General features: G+C 32.1%; 3 protein-coding genes across 5 annotated transcripts; 1 reads left to right on the top strand and 2 right to left on the bottom strand.

The window, feature by feature from the left end:
* Positions 1-99: 99 nt before the first annotated feature.
* LOC7485426 (ATP synthase gamma chain, chloroplastic) lies at positions 100-1,609 on the bottom strand. The gene has a single exon (XM_002317167.4). It carries the CDS (start codon positions 1,424-1,426, stop codon positions 314-316), a length of 1,113 nt encoding a protein of 370 aa, XP_002317203.2. The 5' UTR covers positions 1,427-1,609; the 3' UTR covers positions 100-313.
* A 4,368-nt stretch (positions 1,610-5,977) lies between these two features.
* Positions 5,978-12,804, top strand: LOC7485427 (polyadenylation and cleavage factor homolog 4). 2 transcript variants are annotated; one of them, XM_024581195.2, is made up of 7 exons: positions 5,978-6,432; positions 7,437-7,538; positions 7,643-7,894; positions 8,982-9,791; positions 10,321-11,286; positions 11,369-11,917; positions 12,509-12,804. In XM_024581195.2, exons 1-7 carry the CDS (start codon positions 6,103-6,105, stop codon positions 12,548-12,550), a joined length of 3,051 nt encoding a protein of 1,016 aa, XP_024436963.1. In that variant the 5' UTR covers positions 5,978-6,102; the 3' UTR covers positions 12,551-12,804. The 2 variants fall into 2 exon arrangements, with proteins under 2 accessions (XP_024436963.1, XP_024436964.1); XM_024581196.2 differs by having other exon boundaries at positions 9,090-9,791.
* A 2,015-nt stretch (positions 12,805-14,819) lies between these two features.
* LOC7485533 (tryptophan synthase beta chain 1) lies at positions 14,820-16,962 on the bottom strand. Of its 2 annotated transcripts, XM_052445553.1 has the most exons (6): positions 16,594-16,962; positions 16,114-16,470; positions 15,742-16,016; positions 15,583-15,663; positions 15,376-15,470; positions 14,820-15,277 (listed from the first exon to the last, which is right to left on the bottom strand). In XM_052445553.1, exons 1-6 carry the CDS (start codon positions 16,909-16,911, stop codon positions 15,096-15,098), a joined length of 1,308 nt encoding a protein of 435 aa, XP_052301513.1. In that variant the 5' UTR covers positions 16,912-16,962; the 3' UTR covers positions 14,820-15,095. The 2 variants fall into 2 exon arrangements, with proteins under 2 accessions (XP_052301513.1, XP_002317204.2); XM_002317168.4 differs by having other exon boundaries at positions 15,583-16,016.
* Positions 16,963-24,602: the final 7,640 nt, after the last annotated feature.

Below are 24,602 nucleotides of genomic sequence, written 5' to 3' on the forward strand. Positions count from 1 at the left end.
CTGACCTCTATAGGATATCCTTGTAGAGAAAACTCCACAAACAATACTAGTGTAGATATTAGAGAAAATTAATTGGGTACAAAGATATGCAGAAAACTCTTCAGTTCTAAAAGACATTGCATTTCTTATAGTGCACAGAGCTGTTACAAGTAGTTTGAGAGTTACAAAAGGAAAAAAAAAGTCATTTGTCTCAATAACTTCTTTAAAACAAAGCATATTTGAATGATTATGGAATCACCCTTGAATTATACCTCCAAAGAAGCATAATTGTGGAGAGAAGCAGAGTTGTATAGGGACTAACATGATGAATTCATTAGGTTAAGGCATCGGCACCAGCAATAATCTCCAATAGCTCTCCTGTAATTTTGGCCTGGCGCTCCCTGTTGTAAATGATTGAAAGGCTCTTCTTCAATTCCACAGCATTATCAGTTGCATTGCTCATAGCACACATTCTAGCAGCAAGCTCACTAGCTAGTGATTCCTGCAATGCCTTCAAAATCTGGCTGTTCAAATACAAAGGCAACAGGGCATCAAGAATCTGAACTGGATCCTGCTCAAACTGCAAAATTGGAGAGAGCTCTGCCGTTTCAGTCCTAACAACATCTCTCTCCACGGCCAATTTCCCTTCTTTTGTAGTCAACCTGAAGAACTCATCCCCGTCTGCATCAACACTAACACCATTCATATCACAAATCCTTCCCTTCGGTGATAACGGGAGCAAGGTTTGTATAACAGGAACAAACTTAACAAATGACACGAATTTCGTGTACAAAAGCTCCACTTTATCAACCTCCTCACTAACAAACAGTGAAAAAACATCATCTGCAATTGCTTGAGCTTCTTTGGCTGTAGGAAAACCCATTCCTTCAAGAAACCTATCAACAGGAATATGCGGCCTACGAATAAAATAAGATTTACCCTTCTTTCCAACACTGATTACAGTATATTCAACTCCCTGATTCTTCAATACAGCAATTCTTGCTTCTGCTATCTTGATTATATTATTATTAAAACCCCCACAAAGTCCTCTGTCACCAGTAATCACAACAAGAGCAACTTTCTTGACAGGCCTAATATTAGTTAAAGGCATATCTATATCCTCAGTTTGAAGCTGTTCATTAATGTAATAAAGCACTTCAACAAGAGTTTCAGAAAAAGGCCTACCATTAACAACAGCTTCTTGTGCTCTCCTCACTTTAGCAGCAGAAACAAGCTTCATAGCCTCAGTGATCTTCTGTGTGTTTTTCACTGAATTTATACGATTCCTAAGCTCTCGAAGACCACAGTGAATTGGGGTCACGTGAGAGAATCTTGAAGATGATCTTGGAAGCTGAAAAGGGTTGGTAGAAGAGTGACAAGAGAGTAGACTAGTGCTAGAAAGACAAGATTTTGAGGACATCAACGTTGTTAGATTTAAGCAATTCATTGTCTTTCAATCAAAATCCTAAAGCATTAAATCTTTGCATTCAGTACCATCAACTCTTTCTCTGAATTGAACTAAATGCAAAAGTCCCAGACCCTAAAACCTTCACTCTGGCGGCCGCAGCAGCATTAGTAGCAGAATCCATTACTACCACTACACCAAATGAGCTGCTGCCGCCACACCAAACACCATTGATCTCCACTATCGACGGGTCCTTTTGGGTTGGATCATAAAAGCAGCCCATGAAAAAGAAGCCCAAACAAAAAGATTCAAACTTAGATTTCCAACTACTTATCAAAATTTGTATGTTGTACATATTTTTCTTAAGAAATTATTTTAATCTTAAAGAAATATTTTTATATATTTTGACATATTTTTTTAATTAATTAAATAATTGATGAAAAAATTAAAAATTCATATTCTTTTCATACATTTTATTTAAAAATCAAATAAATATTTAGAAACATGTGAAATAAAAATTACTCCATAAACTAAAAAGAGTGGGGAATTAATGTTCCAAAACATTACATTGTAGTTTCTCTCACTATTTAATGTGAATTTCCAACGTGAATTTTTTTTTTCATCCTAATTTTTTTTTGTCCTTGCCAAATTGAAATCTAGCTTGAGTTAATTTGTTAAAAAATAATTAGATTAAAAGAAAAGGAATCAAAATAAAAAAATATGGAGGGAATAAGTGGTTTAAATAAAGTTTTTATGCAAAATATGCACTTTAATCCCTAAACTTTTTCAATTATAACTATGTGATCCCTTCAATTTTCAAAAAGTAAGAACAAAATCAATTTTGCTCTCAATCTTCATTTTTTTTTTCATTTTTTTTTTGTTTTCTAGTTTGAGAGAGGAAAGGAAAAGTAGCTGGATTCCAATAATAACAAGAGAAATTCATTATTTACACCTATCAAGACCACAAAAAAAAATTATTTTGATGTTAATGAGTTCCTTTTGATAGGAAGAGTTTATCCTAAGTGTTTTTTTCCTATAAACTTGCATTATATGGTAAATCTTAGCCCACAAATAAATTTGATTTTGGATTGATTGTTGGTTTTCGAGCACCTTTTTGGGTTATTTAAGACCAAGAATATGTTTTGCAATGTGTTTACTGTGTTTTTAAGGGTTTTTGGAGTTGAAATATGTCCGAAAATAAGTTTGTTTTGATCCGCAACATCATTGTCTGATTTTATGATGACCTTTGAGCAGGGCAAGCGAGTGGGCTGCTCTAAGGCTGCGTACCTGAGCCTTTTTCTTGAGGCCAGGCTGCCCATATGCTCTCGGGCACTTGTCCCCCCCCCTATTTTACCCATTAAAATTGGATTTTTTTACTTGTTTAATATTTTTTTAATTTTACCATTTAATATTTTGTTAATTATTAATTAAGCAGCACAATTTGTTTCATTTTGATATTTTTATCCAATTGCCTCAGTTTTTGGTTGGTTCTCATTTTTATAGATGTCTGTTTGAAATAAAAAAAATAATGAAAAAAATTTATCTAGCTCAATTGAGTTCATGACCTAGATTATGGGTTTGACTAATTAACTTTAATTAGTTTGAAATTGAATTTTATAAATTTTTTAATTGCATGAATAGTTCTTAGTTTATTTAACTAAATGCTTCCATGAACTTTTTGATTTGTGATTGAGATTTTTTTTATGTTAAAAAACATGTAGAAACCTTTGTCGTATTAAATTTTTTTTTTTATGTGACATGCAAAAAAACGCGAGTTAAATAGCTTGTATGACCAAACAAGATAGGATAGTTAATATAGATTTTAAAATAGTATTTGTTATTTTTGACTTGTTAATTGAATTACTTTGAAAAAAAATCACCGATAATATACTGAAAAAGAAATAGAGCTTTTTATTTTTGTAAAACAAATGGTAAAAAAAAAATTTTATTTTTATGAAACATGATTTTATTTTCTTTAATAAAAAAGTGGAAGTCTAATTAAATGTTTTTGACCACCATACTAAGTGTAAAAATTCATGGGGTTTTACATAAAAATAAATAAATAGAGAAAAGAAAGCCAATTGCACAACGTTAGCTAAATGTAGCTCCTTTGTGTATTGCTGTTGCATCCTTAGACCTCAAGATATATTATTTTTTCTCCATTAAATATTTTAAAATTTTATTATTCTTAAATTTTAAATCTTTAAGTTATTACAGCTAGACTGCCTTAAAAAATGTTATTTTAAAAGAATATATATATAGTTATAGTTATAGTTATTGTTGTTTTTTTAGAAAGATATAGATGACATATTCTTGATATATCTTGGTGTAAATTTTAAAATAATTTTGATTTTTTCTATTTAATATTAGTAATGACATGGCTCAAATAATATATTATCTAAAAATCTGTCGAGTTTAGTTTTTTACATGTATCAAGGACTTCATTTATAGATATTATTGATATATCTCTAAAATATTTATTTATTAATTATAAATCTCTTACTAAATAAGTTTCAATAAAGAATTAGACATGTTGTCCGCTCTTCTCCGCGGGTGGAAAAATAATTTTTTTATGTAAAACAAATATCAGGCATAAAAAAAATTCAAGTTCAAAATTATTGGTTAAAGTAGTAATTTAAATAATATGAAAAAAAAAAACAAAACACAACGACAATAAATAAATTGACAAAAAAAAAACAATGAGAAAAGATAGAAAGAACCACTCCCGAGCTTATTTGGATTATCAAACAACTTGATGCTAACCCAACTGAAGAAAAACTAGAACAAAAAGAGTCAAATTAAAAAAAAAAACCTTCAGCTTTAAAAAAAATCGAAAAAATAAAGCAATCCCAAACGAACCTCTTAAACCTCATCTAATCTAAAAAAACCTTCAACTTGTCAAATCTTGAACCCGAGTTTAATTAAAAAGTTTAAATGTCATCCAATTTACTTTTAAATAATATAATTGTTGAGAAAACTACTAATAAAAAAACTTGCAAAAAAAAAAGGAGCAGCAAAAAAAATGGGCTTAAAATCTTACAGGAAAAAAAAACCAAACAAAGATAAAATTTGAAAAAAAATCAAAATTATCCCAAGAAAATTGAAAAAATAATTAGCACTAAATTTGACATCGAGGGATGAAATTGAAAAATAAAAAAATAAAAAAATCATGCAAAACAAAAAAAAAAGCAATTAAACAAATTAGGACTAAATCTAATATATAAACCAAATTAAATTAAATATATAGGGATGAAATTGTAAAAAACCAATCCATCAAGAATGATATAAAAATAGCAACTAAAAGAAACATGACCAAATTTGACGCAAAAATTAAATGAAAAAAATATCTAGGGTGAAATTGTAAAAAAACAAATAAATTAAGAAAACAGTTCAAAATAAAATAAATAGCAATTCAAAGAATTAGAACCAAATTTGAAAATAAAATTAAAAAATCAAATGACCAGGGATGAAATAAAAAATAAAATCCAATTAGAAACAACCAATGTAAAAAAAATTGTAAATAAGAGAAGAGGGACTGAATAAAAAAAAAAAACAATTGAAGGCCCATTTTGATTTTCTGCATGGCCTGCACACAAATCCAAGAAGAAAGAGAATGAAAATAAATAAAAAAGCCATTTTCGGCCAAACCGCGTCGAACCACTATACACGCGCCATACAAAGAGAAAGAGGATGTCGAGACGAATCCAATGACGCGGCGAAAGCGCCAGTACAAACACCAAAGTCAGCTGTATGTGTCGCTCGAAGTCAACGAAGCGACTGATGCACTGGCGGGTGCTTTACATGCATCAACAACTTTTTTGATTTTTTTTAATTGAATAAAACTAAAAATACCCCCAAGACCAGTCAACAATCACAAACATACCATGGAGAAATTACCACAAAACCCTTGAATACAAGGCTAAAAAAATAAAATGGCATGGGTAATGTTGTAATTCTACTATTCGGTCAAACATGAAAATACAAAATCATCCTTATGCATAAAACATGAAATTATTTTATTTCATAATTAAATTTATTATTTTACCATATATTTATAAACACAATTATCAAAATAATCCTACTCAATTTTAAAAAAACATTTATGTCATATCATACTATCGTAAATAAATATAAAAAATAATAATAATCAAGAGACAAGACAGTAATTATAGTACTAAAATAAATAGTAAACTGTATCACGAGGCACAGTAATATCACCGGCTTTAGCCTTTTGTTAATATTATGCTAAAATGCAAAAATCAAATGCTTTGACTGACAATAATTGTTCTTTTTTTTTTAAAAAAAAATAGAAGGCCGAACGATCTGTCTATTGATTTTTAAAAAATTAATCAGTCCTTATAATCTTAGAAAGTTATGTTTCATCCTTATATTTATCAATTTGTTTATGACTTTGTCCCTTTATCAATTCCATTTTTCTTTCTAATTTATTTAACTTAGGATAAAAAAATAATTGTCGAAACTGAGGATTAAAATTTATTATTTTAAATCCTATAAGGACCAATTCATCAAATGTAATAAAATGTAAGGATGGAGTTATGATTAAAAAATAAAAGAAAAAGGCGAAGTAAGTTCCCTCTTTATCACTCTCTCTCTCTCTAGAAAATAAAAAATCGATGCCACTAATCCATCAAAATCCCAATTCATAAACCCTAATTCTCCACATTCAATTCTCAATTCTCTCTCTTAATGGGACACAAATGCAATCCACAAAACTCCTAAACCCTAAAACCGCCACCAAGGCAGCGGAAGCCGTTACCAACACCATGCCAAATGAGCTGCTGCCGCAGAAATCCCCAGCATCTTCAATAATGGACAAGTTCAGGTATTTATTGAAGCAGCGACAACAATCGGCGGTGGAGGAAGGTGGCGGCTTGAGTACGGAGGATATGGTGGAGATTTATGAGACGGTTTTGAATGAATTAACGTTTAATTCAAAACCTATTATCACTGATTTGACTATTATTGCCGGAGAACTGAGGGAGCACGGTGAGGGTATTGCTGATGCTCTTTGTGGCCGCATTGTCGAGGTCTGTAGTTTTTTTTAACGTGTGGGATTTTTTAGGGTTTAGTTATTTTGATGGAGTAGTGCTAGAGATAGTGAAACTTTAGAGGATTTTTTAGTCTCTTAATCGGGGAGGTGCTATTGATTAATTTTTGTGTGTGTTTGTATTAATTTTGGATTTCGGGGTTTAGTTATTGAGATGAATGATGCTGGTATTGATGAATTTAGAAGTCTTGGCGTCAGTGAAATGTGGGAGAGTTGATGGATTTTAGGTTTTGTTTGAAGGTTTGGGAGATGTGTTGTGTGGCTGTAGAACTTTGAGCCTTTTTTTCCCTGCTGTGGTGGGAGTTTTTGAATGGTTGTATCGGATGCTGGGAAAATGTGAGAGATTTAGAATCTAGAGTTAATGTAGTTGAAACATTTTCAGCTTTGTTGGGTTGACAAATTGGAAATTTTACTTTATTTCCCTGCATATTATTGGTTTCATTGTCTGTTTATTTAAGTAGAATCATTAGAAAGAGAAGAAAAAACTTGTGACGTTTAAATGCCAGCTGCTTGGTTGGATTGCTGCTTTGAATGCTTGAAATTTTTGTGTTTGTAGTTTTTGGGAAATCTCCCTTTTCTAAACTCCTTTTCCATTGATTTTGGTTCTATCTGTTAGTTTTTTGGGCCTTTAGATTTCTCACTTACGTGAATTTGTTTTCACTTTTCTTCATTTCCTGGCTATTTCCTTGGATAAATGTGGATACTGGATATTGGAAAGATATTTTGAGTTTTCAAGTAGGGGAAGAAATATTACTCAAGTTAACTCTGAAAAGTGAAGATGGATTGACATATGAATTTCTTGAAGTTAGAAGAATTTTGGATCATTATATTCAATTTCATTGTGTTCCTTTTAATTTAAAAGTTTGAACTTTTCTCCCCCAGCTTTGTCCTTTTTTCTTATCTATAAGAAAGTTGAGTTTCTATATCTATGCCTTTTTCTCTGAGGAGGGGTGGTTGTTGGTGTTTACTTTTCATCTTTGGCAGGTCCCAGTAGATCTAAAGCTACCTTCGTTATATCTTTTAGATAGCATTGTCAAGAACATCGGCCGTGAATACATTGGGTATTTTTCTTCCCGTTTGCCTGAGGTGAGTTAGTCACAAAATAGTGTGCTTTTTTCTCTTTCATTTTTCATGATTGATATTTCTTATACTACATGGTTCTGACTTTTTTGGTCTTTTCACTTTATCAGGTTTTCTGTGAGGCATACGGACAAGTTGACCCTAGATTATATCCTTCAATGCGCCACCTTTTTGGCACTTGGTCATCTGTGTTTCCATCTTCTGTACTTCGGAAGATTGAGACTCAACTGCAGTTGTCTTCACAAATTAATAATCAGTCATCAAGTTTGACTTCCTTGAAGGCTTCTGAATCACCCAGACCAAGTCATGGCATACATGTGAACCCAAAATACTTACGTCAGATGGATTCAAGTAGAGATAATGTAAAGTTCTCATTGAACTCTCCCTCTCTCTCTGATTTATAGTCCTGCTCTGAAACCATATGCTTTGTGTTTTGGAACCTTCACCTGGGCCTTTAAATTTTAGATTTTTTTTTTAAATATAAAAAGTTCATAGTGGAGTATATGCCAAGTCAAATGTTCATCATTTCAGTGTTTTCAAGACTGAAATATTAATGGCTAAAGACGGTCTCATGATGCTAATCATTTCAGTTGTATATTTTGGATATCAAGATGAGTCTTAAGAAAAGTTGTGATAATTGCACTTTGGAGCATGTTTATATAATGCATGGCCCTGTAACCTTACATATCTTATGGTTCTCAACTTATATACTGTTTAAATAGAAAGCTGTTTAGTTACTAGTTGCTTTGCAACTTTGTTGATTGTTACTGTTCAATATACCATTTCAGGGATTTGTGTCAAATGTCTACTGATTAAGTGCCATGCTCCAGCATTTGGCATTACTATGGCTATTCAAGATATGGAGACTTCCATTTTTCTTGAAATACATGTGTTTTGACTTGTTGGTTATGTCTAAGATACTTGATATAGTGGCCTTCTATTGTGCGACTCTTTGGTTGCTTCATGTATCGATTTCTTCCTTTATTACTTAACTGAATATTGTGTCAGAATTTTAGAAGGGAAACTGATTTGTGATCCTTTTGGTTGAAAGGTCTAAGAAATTCCATCTCTAATGATCCCACAAAAGCAAGGCCACCTTTTCTGTTTGTTTGGTCAATATTAAAGTTGCATGTAGAATCTAGATCGATTTTGTTCTATCTGTTTTTGATACAGGGACTTTCCTCTGGGCTATATTATTTTTAATCTACTGTGTTTGTTTCTTATTGTTTACTTGGTATGAAATAAAACATTTGGTTCTAAGTTGAATTTATGTGCTCACAAGCTACATTTTGGGATTATTTTGTATTTTGTTATTGATTGTTGCTGTTTGGTAATTGTGTTATCATCAGCTATTGACACTATGTAATGCAATGTGCATCTGTGTGCACGCAGACAGGATGGTCAATACAAACATAGAAATTGCTAAAACTGTAATTTAACCCCTCACAGAATGTTCAGCACACAAAGGGAACTTCAAATCTAAAAATGTATGGTCACAAACCTGCTGTTGGATATGATGAATATGAAACTGATCAAGCAGAGGTCATATCTTCACAGGTTGGAGTCGACCGTGCATCTCTCACTCTTGGATCTAATAAGCTGCAGCCATCATCAACTTCCAGGCTTGCAAGACGCTTGTCGCCTTCAACAACCGGAGCTGAGAGGCCTTCGTCTTCAGAAATCGATGACTTTGCAGCTGGAAATTCTCCCCGAAGGTTCGTGGAGGGGTTGTCCCCATCTCATCCTCCATTTGATTATGGACATGGCAGAGTTGTTGTCAGAGATGATGAGACAAATGAATTGAGAAGAAAACACTATTCTGATGATAACCATTACCGATTTGAAGCTTCTGCCAGATCTCTCAGCAATGGACATGAGCAACAAGGACCCAGAGCTTTAATAGATGCATATGGGGATGATAGGGGGAAGAGAATTCCAAATAGTAAACCATTGCACATTGAACAGTTGGCTGTAATTGGCATGCATAATAAGGTGGCTCCAAGATCATGGCAGAATACTGAAGAGGAGGAATTTGATTGGGAAGATATGAGCCCTACTTTGTTAGATCGTGGTAGGAGCAATGATTTCTTGCCACCATCTGTTCCACCTTTTGGAAGTGTTGTTCCAAGGCCTGGCTTTGGAAGGCTAAATGCTATCCGTGCAGACTCTGATATTAGGAGCAATGGGTCTAGTCTGACTCCAATGGCTTTGGTGGATGACTCCTCTAATATGGGTGGAGATGCAGTCTCGATTCTTGGTGTATGCTTTCTCAACTTGTTTATGTACTTCTTGTACTTGTGTCTAAAAGTTATAGCTGTGCGTGAAATTGGTTGATTCTAAATTATTTTTATTTCTTTCTATAATAAGGTGGTGATTTTTTTTTTAATGGAACTTGACAAGCTTTTATTTGATAATGAGTTGCTCCCCCCCCCCCCCCCCCCCCCCCCAATTTCTCCTCTTTATCCCCATCAAGGCCTCCTCTGCAATTTGGCACATTTTTAGAGCTTTTCTGCTGCATTCGACACTATCATTGGATGATAATTTGCATTTCAATTATTTTCTGTATAGTCAGTTGTGTCAAAAAGATATCCTTTCAAATTATATTCACCTGTTTTATTGTCCCCTTATTATTGGTTTCAGGAAACAGTTGGGTTTGTTGTTCATATACTAGGAACCAAGCTCTACATCTTTTCTTTATGTCTTAAAGTTATGTTTGTGTATTTTGAGAGAGAAAATCAACTTCAAATTTTGATCTTATGTGCTAAAGATATTGGTGTACTTCCTGCAGTCTGGCCGTGGATCAACAAGCAAGATGCCTGGACTCCTGACTGAGAGAAATCAGATATCGGGTTCTCGTTATTCTCAAGAAGCTAGGAATTTGCCGCCTCACATCCGTCAGCCATCACGTCTCCTGAATGCCAAAGGAAGAGGAAGGGATTTCCAGATGCCCTTATCTGGAAGTGGTGTATCCTCTTTGGGTGGTGAGAATTTCAATCCACTTGTTGAAAAACTTCCAGATATGGATGCAAAGCTTGTTAGGCCTCCTGCGATTGCATCAAGATTGGGTTCTAGTATTGACTCTAATAGTTCTGGTACCTGGTCAAGTGCTGTGCTACCATTATCAGGGGCCTGGCCTCCAGTAAATGTACACAAGTCTCTCCCACCTCCTGTGCATTCTACTTTTCCACCAGAAAAGCAGAGTAGAAGTCAGTTTGATCCAGTAAATACCAGCAGTACTGTCACAAATCAGGCTTTGCAAAAAGCTTCAGTTATGCCTGAACAATCATTTAATAGTTTTGAGAGCAAAGATTATGTTTTGATGAAGCCAACACCATTGCCTAATCAACATGCTGCTTTGAATCAGCAAAACCAGGCACATTTTAATCCTTTTCAGCCAAAGTTTCTTCCATCTCATGAAGCCCGGGAAAATTTTCATCCATCTGGGATAGCTTTACTGCCACCTCGTCCACTGGCACGACCAATGAATCATGGATACACCACACACGGGCATGGTTCCTCAAATGCGCTACCTTCTGTACAACTGCCTTTAGCGGTCAGCAATGTTCCAAACACCTTGCATTCACAGGTGGGGGTTCGGCCACCTTTGCCACAAGGTCCTCCTCAAACGATGCCTTTCCCTCAGAATGCTAGTTCAGGTGCCCCCGCCCAACCATCTGGCATTGCATTTTCTGGTTTGATTAATTCTCTCATGGCTCAAGGTTTGATCACAATGACAAAACAAACACCTGTACAGGTACTCATTGGAATAGAATCTCTATTTTTCCTTTAACAAAAGTGATCATAGGCAGAATCTAACCTTTTGAATCAATACGTAGGACTCTGTAGGGCTTGAGTTCAATGCTGACCTTCTCAAATTGCGCTATGAATCGGCAATAAGTGCATTATATTCTGACCTTCCAAGACAGTGCACAACATGTGGCCTTCGATTAAAGTGTCAAGAAGAGCACAGTAGTCACATGGATTGGCATGTTACTAAGAACCGGATGTCCAAAAACCGTAAGCAGAACCCTTCTCGCAAGTGGTTTGTAAGTGCAAGTATGTGGCTTAGTGGTGCAGAGGCATTGGGAACTGATGCAGTTCCTGGATTTTTACCCACTGAGACCATCGTGGAGAAGAAGGATGACGATGAAATGGCTGTTCCTGCTGACGAAGAGCAGAGTACATGTGCATTATGTGGAGAGCCTTTTGATGATTTCTACAGTGATGAAACTGAGGAATGGATGTATAAAGGAGCTGTCTACCTGAATGCTCCTGATGGGTCAACGGCAGACATGGATAGGTCTCAGCTAGGCCCTATTGTACATGCTAAATGCAGGTCCGATTCTAGTGGGGTTCCCTCTGAAGATTTTGGACATGAAGAAGGGGTATGCATTTCTTTTTCTATGTCCGTTTTCTTTTATCTTGATCTTTCACTCAGCATAATTAATCTATTTATGTTTCTCAGTATTGTTATATGATATTGTATTATTCAATAAAAATTGGTAATCGGAACATCGAACCAGCATAATTAATCAATTTATGTTTCCAAGTATTGTTATATGTTGATGTATTATTCAATAAAAATTGGTAATCGGAACATCAAACTCTTAATTCAGCTGCACACTCGTGCCAACCTAAATCCAACACTTAGATATGTGTATCTTGCTGGAAACATTATGTCTTCAGCTCGCAGCGAAATTGAATCATGGCAATACAAGTGACTTTGGAGTGGTGTGTAGTTTAGACAATATCCTTGTCTTTTCTGTGCTCTGGCAAGCTCTAGATATCTGTTTTTTTTTCTCCGCTAGATTTTGGTCTTTATGGTTCATGTTCTGTTAAATTATTATCGAAGTATATGGAAGTTGAAAGTTCAGTTTACTATATAGTCCATCCTTCACTTTCTTGCCCTACAGGTTGGGGATTTCTTTTAATATTCTAACAACCTGAGAAATTTGTTTCTGATTTATCATCTGCAGGGCAATACTGAAGAAGGTAGTCGAAAACGAATGCGGAGTTAACTTTCTATAGATAAGCGTCCAAGTCTCCTGTAACTTAGAGTTTCATCATGTTAGCGGTATGCTTTTACTTGCTTTACAGTTGCATTGGACTGTGCAATGCCTTGGCTATATGCCCAAATCATGTACATGTATAGTGGGGCTTGTACCATGCATTATATCATGCAGAAAAAAAGATTAAAAATTGTCTTTCTAACATTCAGAGGGATATTAAAACCATTTTTTTTATATGCAAAAAAGAAGGAATGTTTTCAGTTGTTTTTGTTGGTCGCTTATGGAGGCTGAATAAAATATGCAATACAGAATGTATGTTTGAGTTTTATTCCGAGGGCACTCGATAATCCACTGTAATTGTTAGACTGCTGGAGTTTCTGGGTTGTCTGTTTTTGCAGTTTGTTTTGACTTTCTGCAGGGACTGCACAGAGCACCAGTTAGCCGTCACCATTTTAAGTTGATTCTCTAGAAGGCCTGAACGTCTCATAATAAGCCTAATTCCTCACAAATGGATGGATTGGTGGCAGCAACAGCACATCAGTGACATAATTTCTGCCCTCTGTTTTTCAACTTTTTTTTTTTTGCCTTTTCCTGCTGTAATATTATCAATGAGCCCTAACTTTGTTGTCCAGAAGCCGCAGGGTCATTTTTATTTGGAGCAGAATGTAAATGCTACCCGTCCGCTCAGACGCGGATTTGCTTGATGGTTACTTGAAAAGATTATGGTTATCATTTATGAACTTCAATGACAATTCTCATTTGACAAGATTTTTATTTAATAATTACATGTTTGTAATAAAAAAACACAGACAATAAGTCACGTTCCATATTTATAATGATGAATTTTAATGACATGGAAATTGTGTTTATAATGATGTAGTCTTTTTTAATACGTGGTGATAGGTAATCACATGGATTGAACGATTCACAAAGTATTTGCCTCCATACAAACGAAGAAAATATCAAATACAGATGTCAGTTTTTTTTTTTCCGGTTGAAAATTGTTTTTGTAAAAAAATAATTTTTTTAAGTTATTTTAGATTATTTTAATGTGTTGATGTAAAAAAAAAATTATTTTAATTAAAAAATATTTTTAAAGATAAACAGCAAGACTGTACTTTATAAAAGTACACCTCATTATCCAGACAACATTTAAATTTGAGATTTTGCATTAAAAGGCTTCAAAAGACAAGATGATGATTTAGGAATTGCATAAAAATATAAAAACATAGCTGTCAAATCTCATATGGGTTTAATTTAGTAAGTTGTTCATATTATGTTTTCAAATTTAATATTTAAAAATAAAAAATAAAAAAATATAACAAATCAACAGAACAACTAAATGGCATGAGGTTGATTCAACGAAAACGATAAAAATCACTCAAAAACAATATCTTGAAAGGTGTTTAAGTGTATGATAATGGTTGTTTTTCAAAATTTTTTTTACTTGAAAAAATATTAAAATAATATATATTTTTTATTTTTTAAAAATTATTTATGATATTAGCACATTAAAATCATATGAAAACATCAAAATAATATTAATTTAAAGTTAAAAAAATTAAAAAAATTCAAACTGTTTTAAAAATATTTTAAAAACATAAAAATAAATATGTTATTGATCTTCTCATTTTATTTTATATAAAAAAAATAAATAATAAAATTGAGATAGTTGTTGCCATAGACTTTTTCAATCGCCAACTGTGCCTCTTGTCAAAATCCAAGAAAAAATAAAGGTATCTATAATTGCATTTATGATTTACGAGGGAAGGAAAGAGCCATTTAATACCTTAAGAAACATAGTGTGGTGATAAAATGCTTGAGATTTGCATTATGCAAATCTCAAGTTCAAGTCAGAATATGTAACCTAAAACAATCAAGATTTTACTCGTTTATTTAAATTTATAAAATATGGTTTTTGAAGGGTAGAGTTTTCTAGAATAATAATAATAAAAAAGCCATTTAAAAGCTTTTCTTGGCTGTTAGGTGAAATATGCATGTGATGTGACAACATCGTCCATAGTACAAAATAATTGAAAGGTCCCTAGAAAATACCAAAAATTAAGAGCCAAAGAAAAAGCTCAAGTTAGAGAAATTGTGGAGATCATTGTATAGCATTTCGATGATAACGAGGACAACATGCATTTCATTTTTTGTGTTGGAAACTGAAACAGAAGTTACAGTAAATTATATTACTATTTAATCACAAACTTAGTTTATTAAATAAAATTCCATTAGTTTATATTATATATTACTATTCTTGAGAGAAACTCAAATCTACGAAATACACTCTCTTTCTATTAAAAGTTTCTTGATATGAATCCATACATTATGATACCAGCGAGTGCAAAGTAACATTCAATTTTTCAGAGAAAACAATTTGAGCTGGCTATCCTTCGTTATCAAGGATATGCTCGATGAGCTTCCATATAAAGCTCTGCATCCCCGTTATACCTTGAATTGCCGGCGTGTCTACAAGTAACCAGTACAGTAAATTACCTTTTTTATATTCTTTTCCCTATTTTCATAATTCCAAGATAAATTGAGTGCTCATTTAATTTATCTCAAGTCTGTGGTCAAGAACCATTCCTGCATCTTTATCTCCTCGACCGCTACAATTTACTATGACTTTGGTGGCATTTGGTAAAGTAGGACAAACTTTGTCGAGGTATGCCAGTGCATGAGCTGCCTCCAAGGATGGAATTATGCCTTCTAATCTGCTTAGCCTTAGGTATGCTGCAAACAAACAATATTGCACAGGGAGCCAAGATTATTGCAAAATTTACTTGCTTCACATATATAGTTGTAATTAATATTATCATTCATGGACATACCATCTACAGCCTCTTTATCTGTGGCAGAATAAAACTCAGCACGTTCTGTGTCCTTAAGAAAGCTCAGCTGCGGACTAACCCCTGGATATTCCAGCCTGCAGAAGCAAAACATGATGACAGTAAATTTCTGGGAAAGGATTTGTTAACAGTACAACCATGAGCTATTTATTATTAATAGATGGTAAAGGATCAGTTCTATGGACTCACCCCACAGCGATTGAGTGTGGTCGTATTATTTGTCCTTCTTCATCTTCCAACAAATAGCTCATGGCTCCATGATAGACCCCAACTTCTCCTTTACTCAGAGTTGCAGCATGTTTCCCACTATCCAAGCCAAACCCTGCAGCCTCAACTCCTATCAACCTCACATCTTCATCTTCTATGAATTCATGGAACAACCCCATTGCATTAGACCCACTCCCGATACAGGCAATCAACACATCTGGCTTGCCACCCCATTTCTCCATTGCTTGCCTCCTTGTCTCCTTTCCAATCACAGACTGAAATTCACAGACCATGCTTGGACATGGATGAGGCCCCACGGCCGTGCCTGTCAGGTAGTAGCTTGTCTCTAAGTTACTTGCCCATTCCCTGATTGCCTCTGAGCTTGCTTCTTTAAAACTTCTTTCCACAGGTTTAACCTATGCAAATAGAATAATACACAGAGGAAATCCCGATTCATTAAGTTTTTGCTAGATAGATCAAGCTTTGGAAAAAAGAAGCTAGAGGGCATCTCACCTGAGCACCAAATAGTTTCATTAACAGTACGTTTGAGGATTGTTTTTCCATATCATCAGAGCCCATGAAGACAGTGCAAGACAAAGACAGCTTGGCACATGCAGCTGCAGTTGCAACACCATGTTGTCCAGCACCAGTGGCTGCCACAACACTTTTCAGGCCCATGCGTTTGGCAATCATCGTCTGCGCAACAGCGTTGTTCATCTTGTGTGCTCCACAATGATTGAGATCCTCCCTCTTAAGGTAAATTTCTGCCCCTTCTCCATCTTTATTCTTGTAGTAATTTGTCAATCCTTGAGCAAAATACAGAGGTGTTTCCCTTCCTACGTAGTCTCTCAGGGCCGTCGCAAGCTCCTCCTACATTTTCATGCAAGTCCACGTTGTAAGCTCTAACCTTAAATTACTGGAGGTTGGTAAAAATCATGTCTAGCATTGCAAAGAAATATATAACAATAAAAAAAAAATAAAGTGGCAGCAAACCTGAAATTCAGTATCCTGTAAAGCATATATGAATTCAGCTTCCAGCTTCTTCAAACTAGTGATTAGGGTCTCAGGCACAAAATTCCCTCCAAACATGCCAAATTTTGCTGGCATTGACACCTCACGGGGAACCTGTCTTTCAATCAATGTCCTCGTATTCATAGTTTTAGGAGTAACAAGTGAACAGAGTACTGTTTGGCCACTTCCAGTTCTTCTCTTATCAGTTGTTATTAGGCTTATGTGCTTGGTGGCAGGACATAAACCACCGTGTAATTGGCGATTCAAGAAAGTTGTGTGGATACTGCAAGTCTTATCCATGTTATTGCTGTACGTAAGGCTATAAGAAATTATCTGGGGAATACTGAGTGTTGATTTTCCTGAACTAGTGGTGTGCTGCTTATAAAGAGAGCAAAAGTGTGACGTGTCACAACGTTTTAAACGTTTTCCTACATTTCGGGACAACTGATAAATACAACCTCTCCGCATTTGTTATTAAAAATAAGTTTTTTTTAAAAAAAACATTATAAACATAGTTATGAAAATCAGCTTGGCCCGGCATGTCGAATCTAAAAATGTAATTGACCTTGCTAAACTCGAGAGGTTTTTCGGGTAAACTTGAAACTTGAGTGATTCAGCGTCATCTGAGTGAAATTTGATTTTTTTTTATTATTTATTTTAATAAAACGGGTGAGTCCAAATTTTTTTAAAAAACATTTTTATATTTTTAATAAACTCTAAAATTATAAAATTAATTTATAAATACATAATTTTATATTTGTTTTAGTCTATATTCACATGATTCTTAACTTTTTGATATATGATAACTATACTATACTTCATGTCTTATGTTTTTTTTTATAATCTATATTCATATAAATTATTTTTTAACTTTTTGAAGTGAAATAATTATAATACACTTCATGTCTCATATTTTTTTTATAGACTACATTCATATAAATTATTTCTTAATTTTTGAATATCAGATAACTATACTCTTTACTTCATGTCTTATATTTTTTATTATAACCTATATTTACATGGATTGTTTCTTAATTTTTCGATGTAAGATATAAATATATAACACTTCATGTCTTATATTTTTTATAGTCTATTTTCACATTTATTGTTTCAAAAACCTTTCTTTTGGAATATTATAAAACCTTAAATATATTTTTTTTATTTTTTTAAGTTAAACTAAATCAACCCGCAGAAAATAAACTCTCATATGTTAAGGTATAATAACTATACTTGATAATAAAGATTACCTTTTACTATTTGGGATCTTGTTCATACAAGAGAAGAATTGTGGGCTGCATTGTTTATCCACAATGGGATTTTATTCTTCATGACATGCGTAAATATACTCTTTGGTCTCTATAATTTATTAATTTTATATTTTAGTTTTTAAACTTTATTTTATAGTAGTTTATTTTAATTTGATTTGAATTTAGATTTTATATCGATTAAAGCGTGTTATGTGATTGTTATAGGAAATTGAATAATTTAAGTTTTTTTTTAAATATAATTTTTAAATAAAAACATGTTGAAATTTAATTAATGATTAAAATTTGTTGTGATGGACGTTTGTTTGCCCAAGCAAACAACTTGTTGTCCACACCCTTTTAAAAAAATAAAGGCATGCGGGCTAGCTTAGGTTTTTTTTTTTTTAGTTTAATGTGGGTATCCGGATCAACTTGCGCGTACCTCGACTAATCCCACGGGTCCTGAAGTTAACGACCATGTAAGCCTCCAGTGGCCATCATATGAGCAACAACATGGCTCGAACCTGAAACCACAGAGGAAGCAAATCTCTTGATCCCAAACTCTTACCACTGGATCTCAATCTAAATGATTAGTTTAGGTTTTTTTTAAAGGCCAGGAGAGTGTGTATGAGCTTGATGCTGCTAGTCCATTATTCATTGGGTATAGCTTGCTTAAAACTACAGGTGGTAAAAATGGTCTAGTCTGGTTAATTCAAGAAATCTGCAACTTAAAACCTGACTAAAGTTCCGTTTGTAGTTAAAAAAAAAACATTGACCTGGTAAAAAAAACTAACCAGATCCAAATTCAACAGTATGAACACCAAGAAATTAAAAATAAAATGACAAAACAATGCTATTTTAATAAAAACAATTCATCCAATAATAAATCACATCCTTTTCCATGTCGGTTTTTGAACCCAGGCTGACAAGTGTTCTTAAAACTCTTCCTGTGGTGACCATTACCAGGGCATTTAAACGTGTTTCATGCTGTAGCAGTAATCTCGTCTTGGTACATATGCAATAAAAAGGACTGATATTTAGACTGAAACATCGTAGAAACTAAAATTTCTTCCTATGATGTTGATGTCTAGGAAAACTCCGAGTGAAGAAGATAATCCAACAAGGACAAAAAAGACTGATACACGTTTGAGCCCACAAGTTAATTAGTTATGTGATTAAGAGTTTTAAATGACATTAATTCTTGGGTTGAATCAATAATTTATTTTAAATAGTTAACAAAACAAAAAAGTTGATTGTTTTTTACGTTGAGTTTGTTTTTAAAGTAGTTTTTGTGGTTATGATTTGAAAAAAAATAAATTTTTAAAAAATATGGTTAGATATGGTTAGTTGGATTTAGATATGTGTTTGGTAAAAATTATGGTTGAGATTTATGTGCAGTAAAAAACATATAATAAAATGTTTGGTAGTTGTGAAGTTATGTTTGCTTCTCAAAGTGTTTTTTACTTGGAAATATATTAAAATAATATATTTTTATTTTTTAAAAATTATTTTTGATATCAGCGCATCAAAATAATCTAAAACATCAAAAAATATTAATTTGAAGTAAATAAAAAATTACAAAATTATTAAATTTTTTTAAAAATACTTTTCAAATATAAAAACAAACATCGTTTTACAAACAAACACACCCGTACTCTCCTCGCAGGGTCGCTGCGTCACAATGACCTTTCCTGAACATATTCAAGCAAACATATTAAAGTACACATGTGAATTCCGAATGGACAATATTCTTTTCGTGTTTGGTTTGAATCGACAAGTTAACAAAACAAAACAAAAAAATTGAATGTTTTGATGCCTAATACTTTGAATCACATTTTTCTCATTTCAAGATACATGATATGTACTATAATTGTCTTAATTGTTTGACTGTAACACCTAGTCTATTGCTTTATTACATGGCAAATTCTGTTCAATCATTTGCGTAATTTACTATTGTTCATATTTTGTAACAAATATATGTGTATATATATTTCTTTCAATTTTTTTTATTCTGTTACAAAGTTATTAAAAATATATGCAACAATCTTTCTTATTATATATTTCCAATTATATGGTAATTATAAAATTATAGATAGTCATCAAACAACGAACTAGCAATACATATTACTGTCAAGGAACCATCTCAACCCAATAGCTTAAGCTGTTAGGTGAGGTTCCATGATATGATTTATATTATTCTCTAACACACCCCCTCAAGTGAAAGTCTTTTGGGCTTGAAATTTGCACAGGCCCACACTACCTTGTGCTTAATTTTTATCAAATAAATAAGGATGATGAGATTCGAACTCGTGACCACTTGGTCATCAAGGCTCTGATACCATGTCAAAAAGCCATCTCAACGCAAAAACTTAAGCTTTTAGGTGAGGTTCCAGAATATGATTTATATTATTTTCTAATAATTACAAATATTATTGTAACAGAATATATTCTTTTTCTACAAAATTAAGTGTGTATCTTGTTTTGGTTTCAAGATTGAGGATGTCTTTTTAATTTAATCCCTTTATGATCAAGTTTGTGTTTCTTGTTGGTGATTTTAGTTTCTATTATACTTTTTTTTATTTTTTTTGTGGTTTTGCTCTTTTGTCCTCCAATATTATTATTATTATGTTTTAAGAGTTTCGTACATGATTTCATCTTTTCGGAAAGATTTTATATTCTAGGATTTGTTTTGATTTACATCCTAGAGTATTCATAAAATACTCCAATGTCAATATTATATAAAAAAAATGGATTATAGTTTAAAAAACAAAACAAGAAGGACCAAAATAAAATTCCAGATTGAAGAAATCACAAACTTTTTTTTTCTTACAACATGCAAGAATTTCAATAAAATTCCAGATTGATGACCATGCTTTCAATTCGTAATGGTTTATTTCAATTTATATCGAAGAAAAAATGTCCCTAGATGGGTTTGTTTTGTCCCATCAATCCCCACCCATCACGTGAAACACAATATGAGTGGAGTAAAAGGAAATTAATACGGGAAAGCTTGTTAGGAGAAATGGAGCCCAGACAATCTGGCTCACGGGTTTGCTCTCATCCACTCATTTCCTACGTCAAGTGCACGTGGAGATATTGAAAAACATTCATAATATGAATGTTTGTTTGCTAAAAAATAATTTTTTTTAAAAAATAAATTTTAAGAAAGTAAATTTCAAGAAAATGAATTATTTTCTGATGTTTGATAGTGTAATGAAAAATAAGTTGGAAAACACTTTCCAGCGTTTGGTTATGTTATGAAAAATGAGCTGAAAAATAACTTATTAATGTTTTATTTTTTTCAAGTTTATTAAACTAATGAGAAACAAATCTTACAAATTAAAAAATTGAATGAGAATGAAATTAAAAAATATAATTTCATAAATCATCTCAAATAAAATAAATAATAATCAAAATAATAGAGATCAAATCTAAAAAATAAAAAATTAAAAGATGAAGAAATTAAATAATAATAATTAAAATTTTATAAATTATTTCAAATAAAATAAGTAACAATCAAAAGAATGAGTATCAGATTTGATAGATAAAAAATTTCAATTAAAAAATGATGAGGGAAAAACAAATAATAATTATAAAAATAAGGACCAAAATTAATATAAAAATTAAATTCTAAGGGATGAAATTGAAAAACAAATATTCAAAACAATATATATATATAGCAATCAAAAGTTTGAGGATCAAATTTGATATAATAAGCGAATAATATGATATTTTTAAATTTTTCACAACTTCCGGAAAGTGTTTTCCGCTCAAAATAAAAGGAAAACACTTTCCTGGAAATTAAGCCAAATTTTTCTTTGATTGGAAAATATTTTCCGTTGACCAACTTTTCTAATAGCAAACAAACACAAGAAAGTTTGGAAAATAAATGTTTAAAAATCACTTTCCAGAAAAACAAACACATCCCAAAAAAAAAAAAAAAAAATCTTCCTCCTTCTCCCTAAATTGATTTTTATTTACTACTATTGTCTTAATTGTTTGACTTTGACACCTTATCCATTGCTTTATTACATGGAAAATTTTGTTCCATCATTGCATGATTTACCAAGGTAATTATAAATAAAATTATAGATAATCATCAAACAACAAACAATATATATTACAAATATTATGTAAAGTTCATACGTAGTTCTATCGTAACAGAATATATTCTTTTCTACAAAATTAAGTGTGATTATTGCAAAATATATTATAAAATTCATTACTAAAACACATGGGTGAAAAATAAAATTGTTATTTAGTTAGCCAAGTTATTTGTTAAATTAATAATTTTAAGTATTATACGTGAATTATATAAAGGATTTATTGAATGTGTCTAATAGTTTAGTTTTATTAAAATATTTTTTCATTGTATATATATTTTTTCTATACTTTATGTGTTATTATTCAAATAATTTATATGTAGGATAACTATACTATATTTCATATCTCATATTTTTTTATAGCTTATATACACATAAATTATTTTTTAACTTTTTAATGTGAAATAATTATATTATACTTCATGTCTCATATTTTTTTTTTTTATAAATTGCATATACATAAATTATTTTTTAATTTTTTTTATATAAAATAACTATGTTGGGGATTCCAGCTCCCCCTTGCGCGGAGCGGTGGTGTACTGATAGTTGCCCATTGGAAGCTAAACACACTGGCACACAATATTTAACGTGGTTCGGCAAATCGCCTACATCCACGGGTGAAGTCAATATTATTAGAGACAGATAGAGAAAAGAGTTACAACACACATGGAGGAGGAGGATCACTTCACTCAAACTCTACTCCCATTGCTCTCACACACTGCTGCACAAGGCAGCAGGGCTGCTGCCCTTGGCAGCTACTCTCTCTTTCTCTCCTCATGTATTTCTCTCTTGTTCTCTTCTCTGCTCAAACTTTGCTACTCTCTCTTGGTGCCTATTTATAGGCAAGAATGGTGCCACAACTCCAACTCTTGTTCAACAATGGTGGTTGTCAAAGTCAATGGTTGGTGCCGTCCATTTGCTGCATATTAATGGCAACCAACCCAACAAACTATACTACTTTGTACCTCATAATCTTTTTATTATAACCTATATCTACATGATTTTTATTTATTTCTTCTCTTCCTCACCACTTTGACAGTCAATATCCCACCCCACAACTACCATAATTCCCTAGTAAATTTGCAGAACGTGTCCATGTTTTTATGTTAAAATAATTTGGATCTGCAACCTGTAGCGTTGGTTGGAAAAATGTTGCAAATTTAAGTTTTCTGTTAAAATAATTAATATAAAACACAAAAAAAAAGTTAGAATTTTAAATAATATGTATATTATGAGTACTTAGTTTTACTTTAAATATAAATAAAATATATATAGGTTAAACTAAAAGTATAATTTTATTCTTCATAAATAAAACTATTTAAATATTATTTAATATTTTCAACCCTTTTTGCCATTGCAAATGAGGCTTTTCTAAGATTTAATGAATTTTGTAGCTTTCCATTATATCTAAATTCTCACTGCATCCTTCTTTTCATTCTTATTTTTCCTTTTTAAAATGATAATATGGTCCAACCAACCAAATATCGAGCATCGTTAGAAATTACAGTAAATTTCTCGAAATGTATATCCATACATTATGATATCAGCACAGAGATAAAAAAAAATAAAAAAATAGCTCCCTATCTCTCTTGATTTCAAGGTCAGGACATGCTCGATCAGCTTACAATAATGTTTGGAACATGAGCTAACCCGTGATTTTAAAAAATTCTAAAATTGTTTTTTATTAAAAGTTTTTTTTTTTTATGTTTTAGATCGTTTTGATGCATTGATCTCAAAAATAATTTTTTTAAAAATAAAAAAATTATTTTAATACATTTCAAAATAAAAAATATCTTAAAAAGCAACTACAACTATACTTTTAAATAGATCCATATATATCTTAATAGTTAGAGATATCACTTTGATTTCAATAGTTAGAAATATAATTATAAAGTTTAATAAACTAGAGGCACATAAGCCTAAAAACGCATACATCTAGTCATAACAATTAAATTTCAATTACGAGAGAAAAACATAGATATCAAAATATTGAAAAAGAAATGAGAAATCTTTGTTTAGTCATTCCAAAACTTAATTCGTACACTTGTTTTATGAAGACTTTTTTTTCCATAAACAATATGCAAACTTAATTTCACTATACAATCTTTTAAAAATTTAATTGAAATGAGGAATTTATTATCTAATATTAAATAAATAATGGTCCATAAAAATAAAATTTAAATTTAAAATTAAAACGTCACGATCCCATTCTTTTCTACTTGGAGCGACACGAGTCTGGTCTGTGACAATATACATGAACTTGCCCATGGATGACCACGTTTTCAATTGTCTATGGTTAATTTTCAATGTATTACGAAAAAACATATGTCCCTACATGGATTTATGTTGTCCCATCAATCCCCTTCTAACATGTGAAACAACTTCTGAGTGAAGTAATGGGAAACAGGGTCGGATGTTTCTCTATAATTGTTTTTAACAAAAAGCTTGTTACGAGAAATGTAGTACAAACACTTATTTCTGAATAAATATTTACTTATTTTCCAAAATATTTAAGGTTTTCTTAATTAATTATCTAGCTTTCTTGTTATTACTTCTGTCACACGTATACATCACGGTAATTTTTTTTTAAAATTTAATATTTAATATTTGTTCCCACAAGAAAATATCTAACTTAAAAATTCAT

This window comes from Populus trichocarpa, chromosome 11 (assembly GCF_000002775.5).
Source record: "Populus trichocarpa isolate Nisqually-1 chromosome 11, P.trichocarpa_v4.1, whole genome shotgun sequence".
NCBI lineage: Eukaryota > Viridiplantae > Streptophyta > Magnoliopsida > Malpighiales > Salicaceae > Populus > Populus trichocarpa.

What these genes read in the sequence shown, in the direction of transcription:
- LOC7485533 (XM_002317168.4), bottom strand. Translation starts at nt 16,911, where the DNA reads ATGGATAAGACTTGCAGTATCCACACAACTTTCTTGAATCGCCAATTA. An exon ending in TACAGGATACTGAATTTCAG is followed by an intron (nt 16,471 to 16,593) that starts GTTTGCTGCCAC and finishes ATGAAAATGTAG; the next exon opens with GAGGAGCTTGCGACGGCCCT. An exon ending in TGAAACTATTTGGTGCTCAG is followed by an intron (nt 16,017 to 16,113) that starts GTGAGATGCCCT and finishes CTATTTGCATAG; the next exon opens with GTTAAACCTGTGGAAAGAAG.
- LOC7485427 (XM_024581195.2), top strand. Translation starts at nt 6,103, where the DNA reads ATGCAATCCACAAAACTCCTAAACCCTAAAACCGCCACCAAGGCAGCG. An exon ending in TTTGTGGCCGCATTGTCGAG is followed by an intron (nt 6,433 to 7,436) that starts GTCTGTAGTTTT and finishes CATCTTTGGCAG; the next exon opens with GTCCCAGTAGATCTAAAGCT. An exon ending in ATTTTGGACATGAAGAAGGG is followed by an intron (nt 11,918 to 12,508) that starts GTATGCATTTCT and finishes TATCATCTGCAG; the next exon opens with GGCAATACTGAAGAAGGTAG.
- LOC7485426 (XM_002317167.4), bottom strand. Translation starts at nt 1,426, where the DNA reads ATGAATTGCTTAAATCTAACAACGTTGATGTCCTCAAAATCTTGTCTT.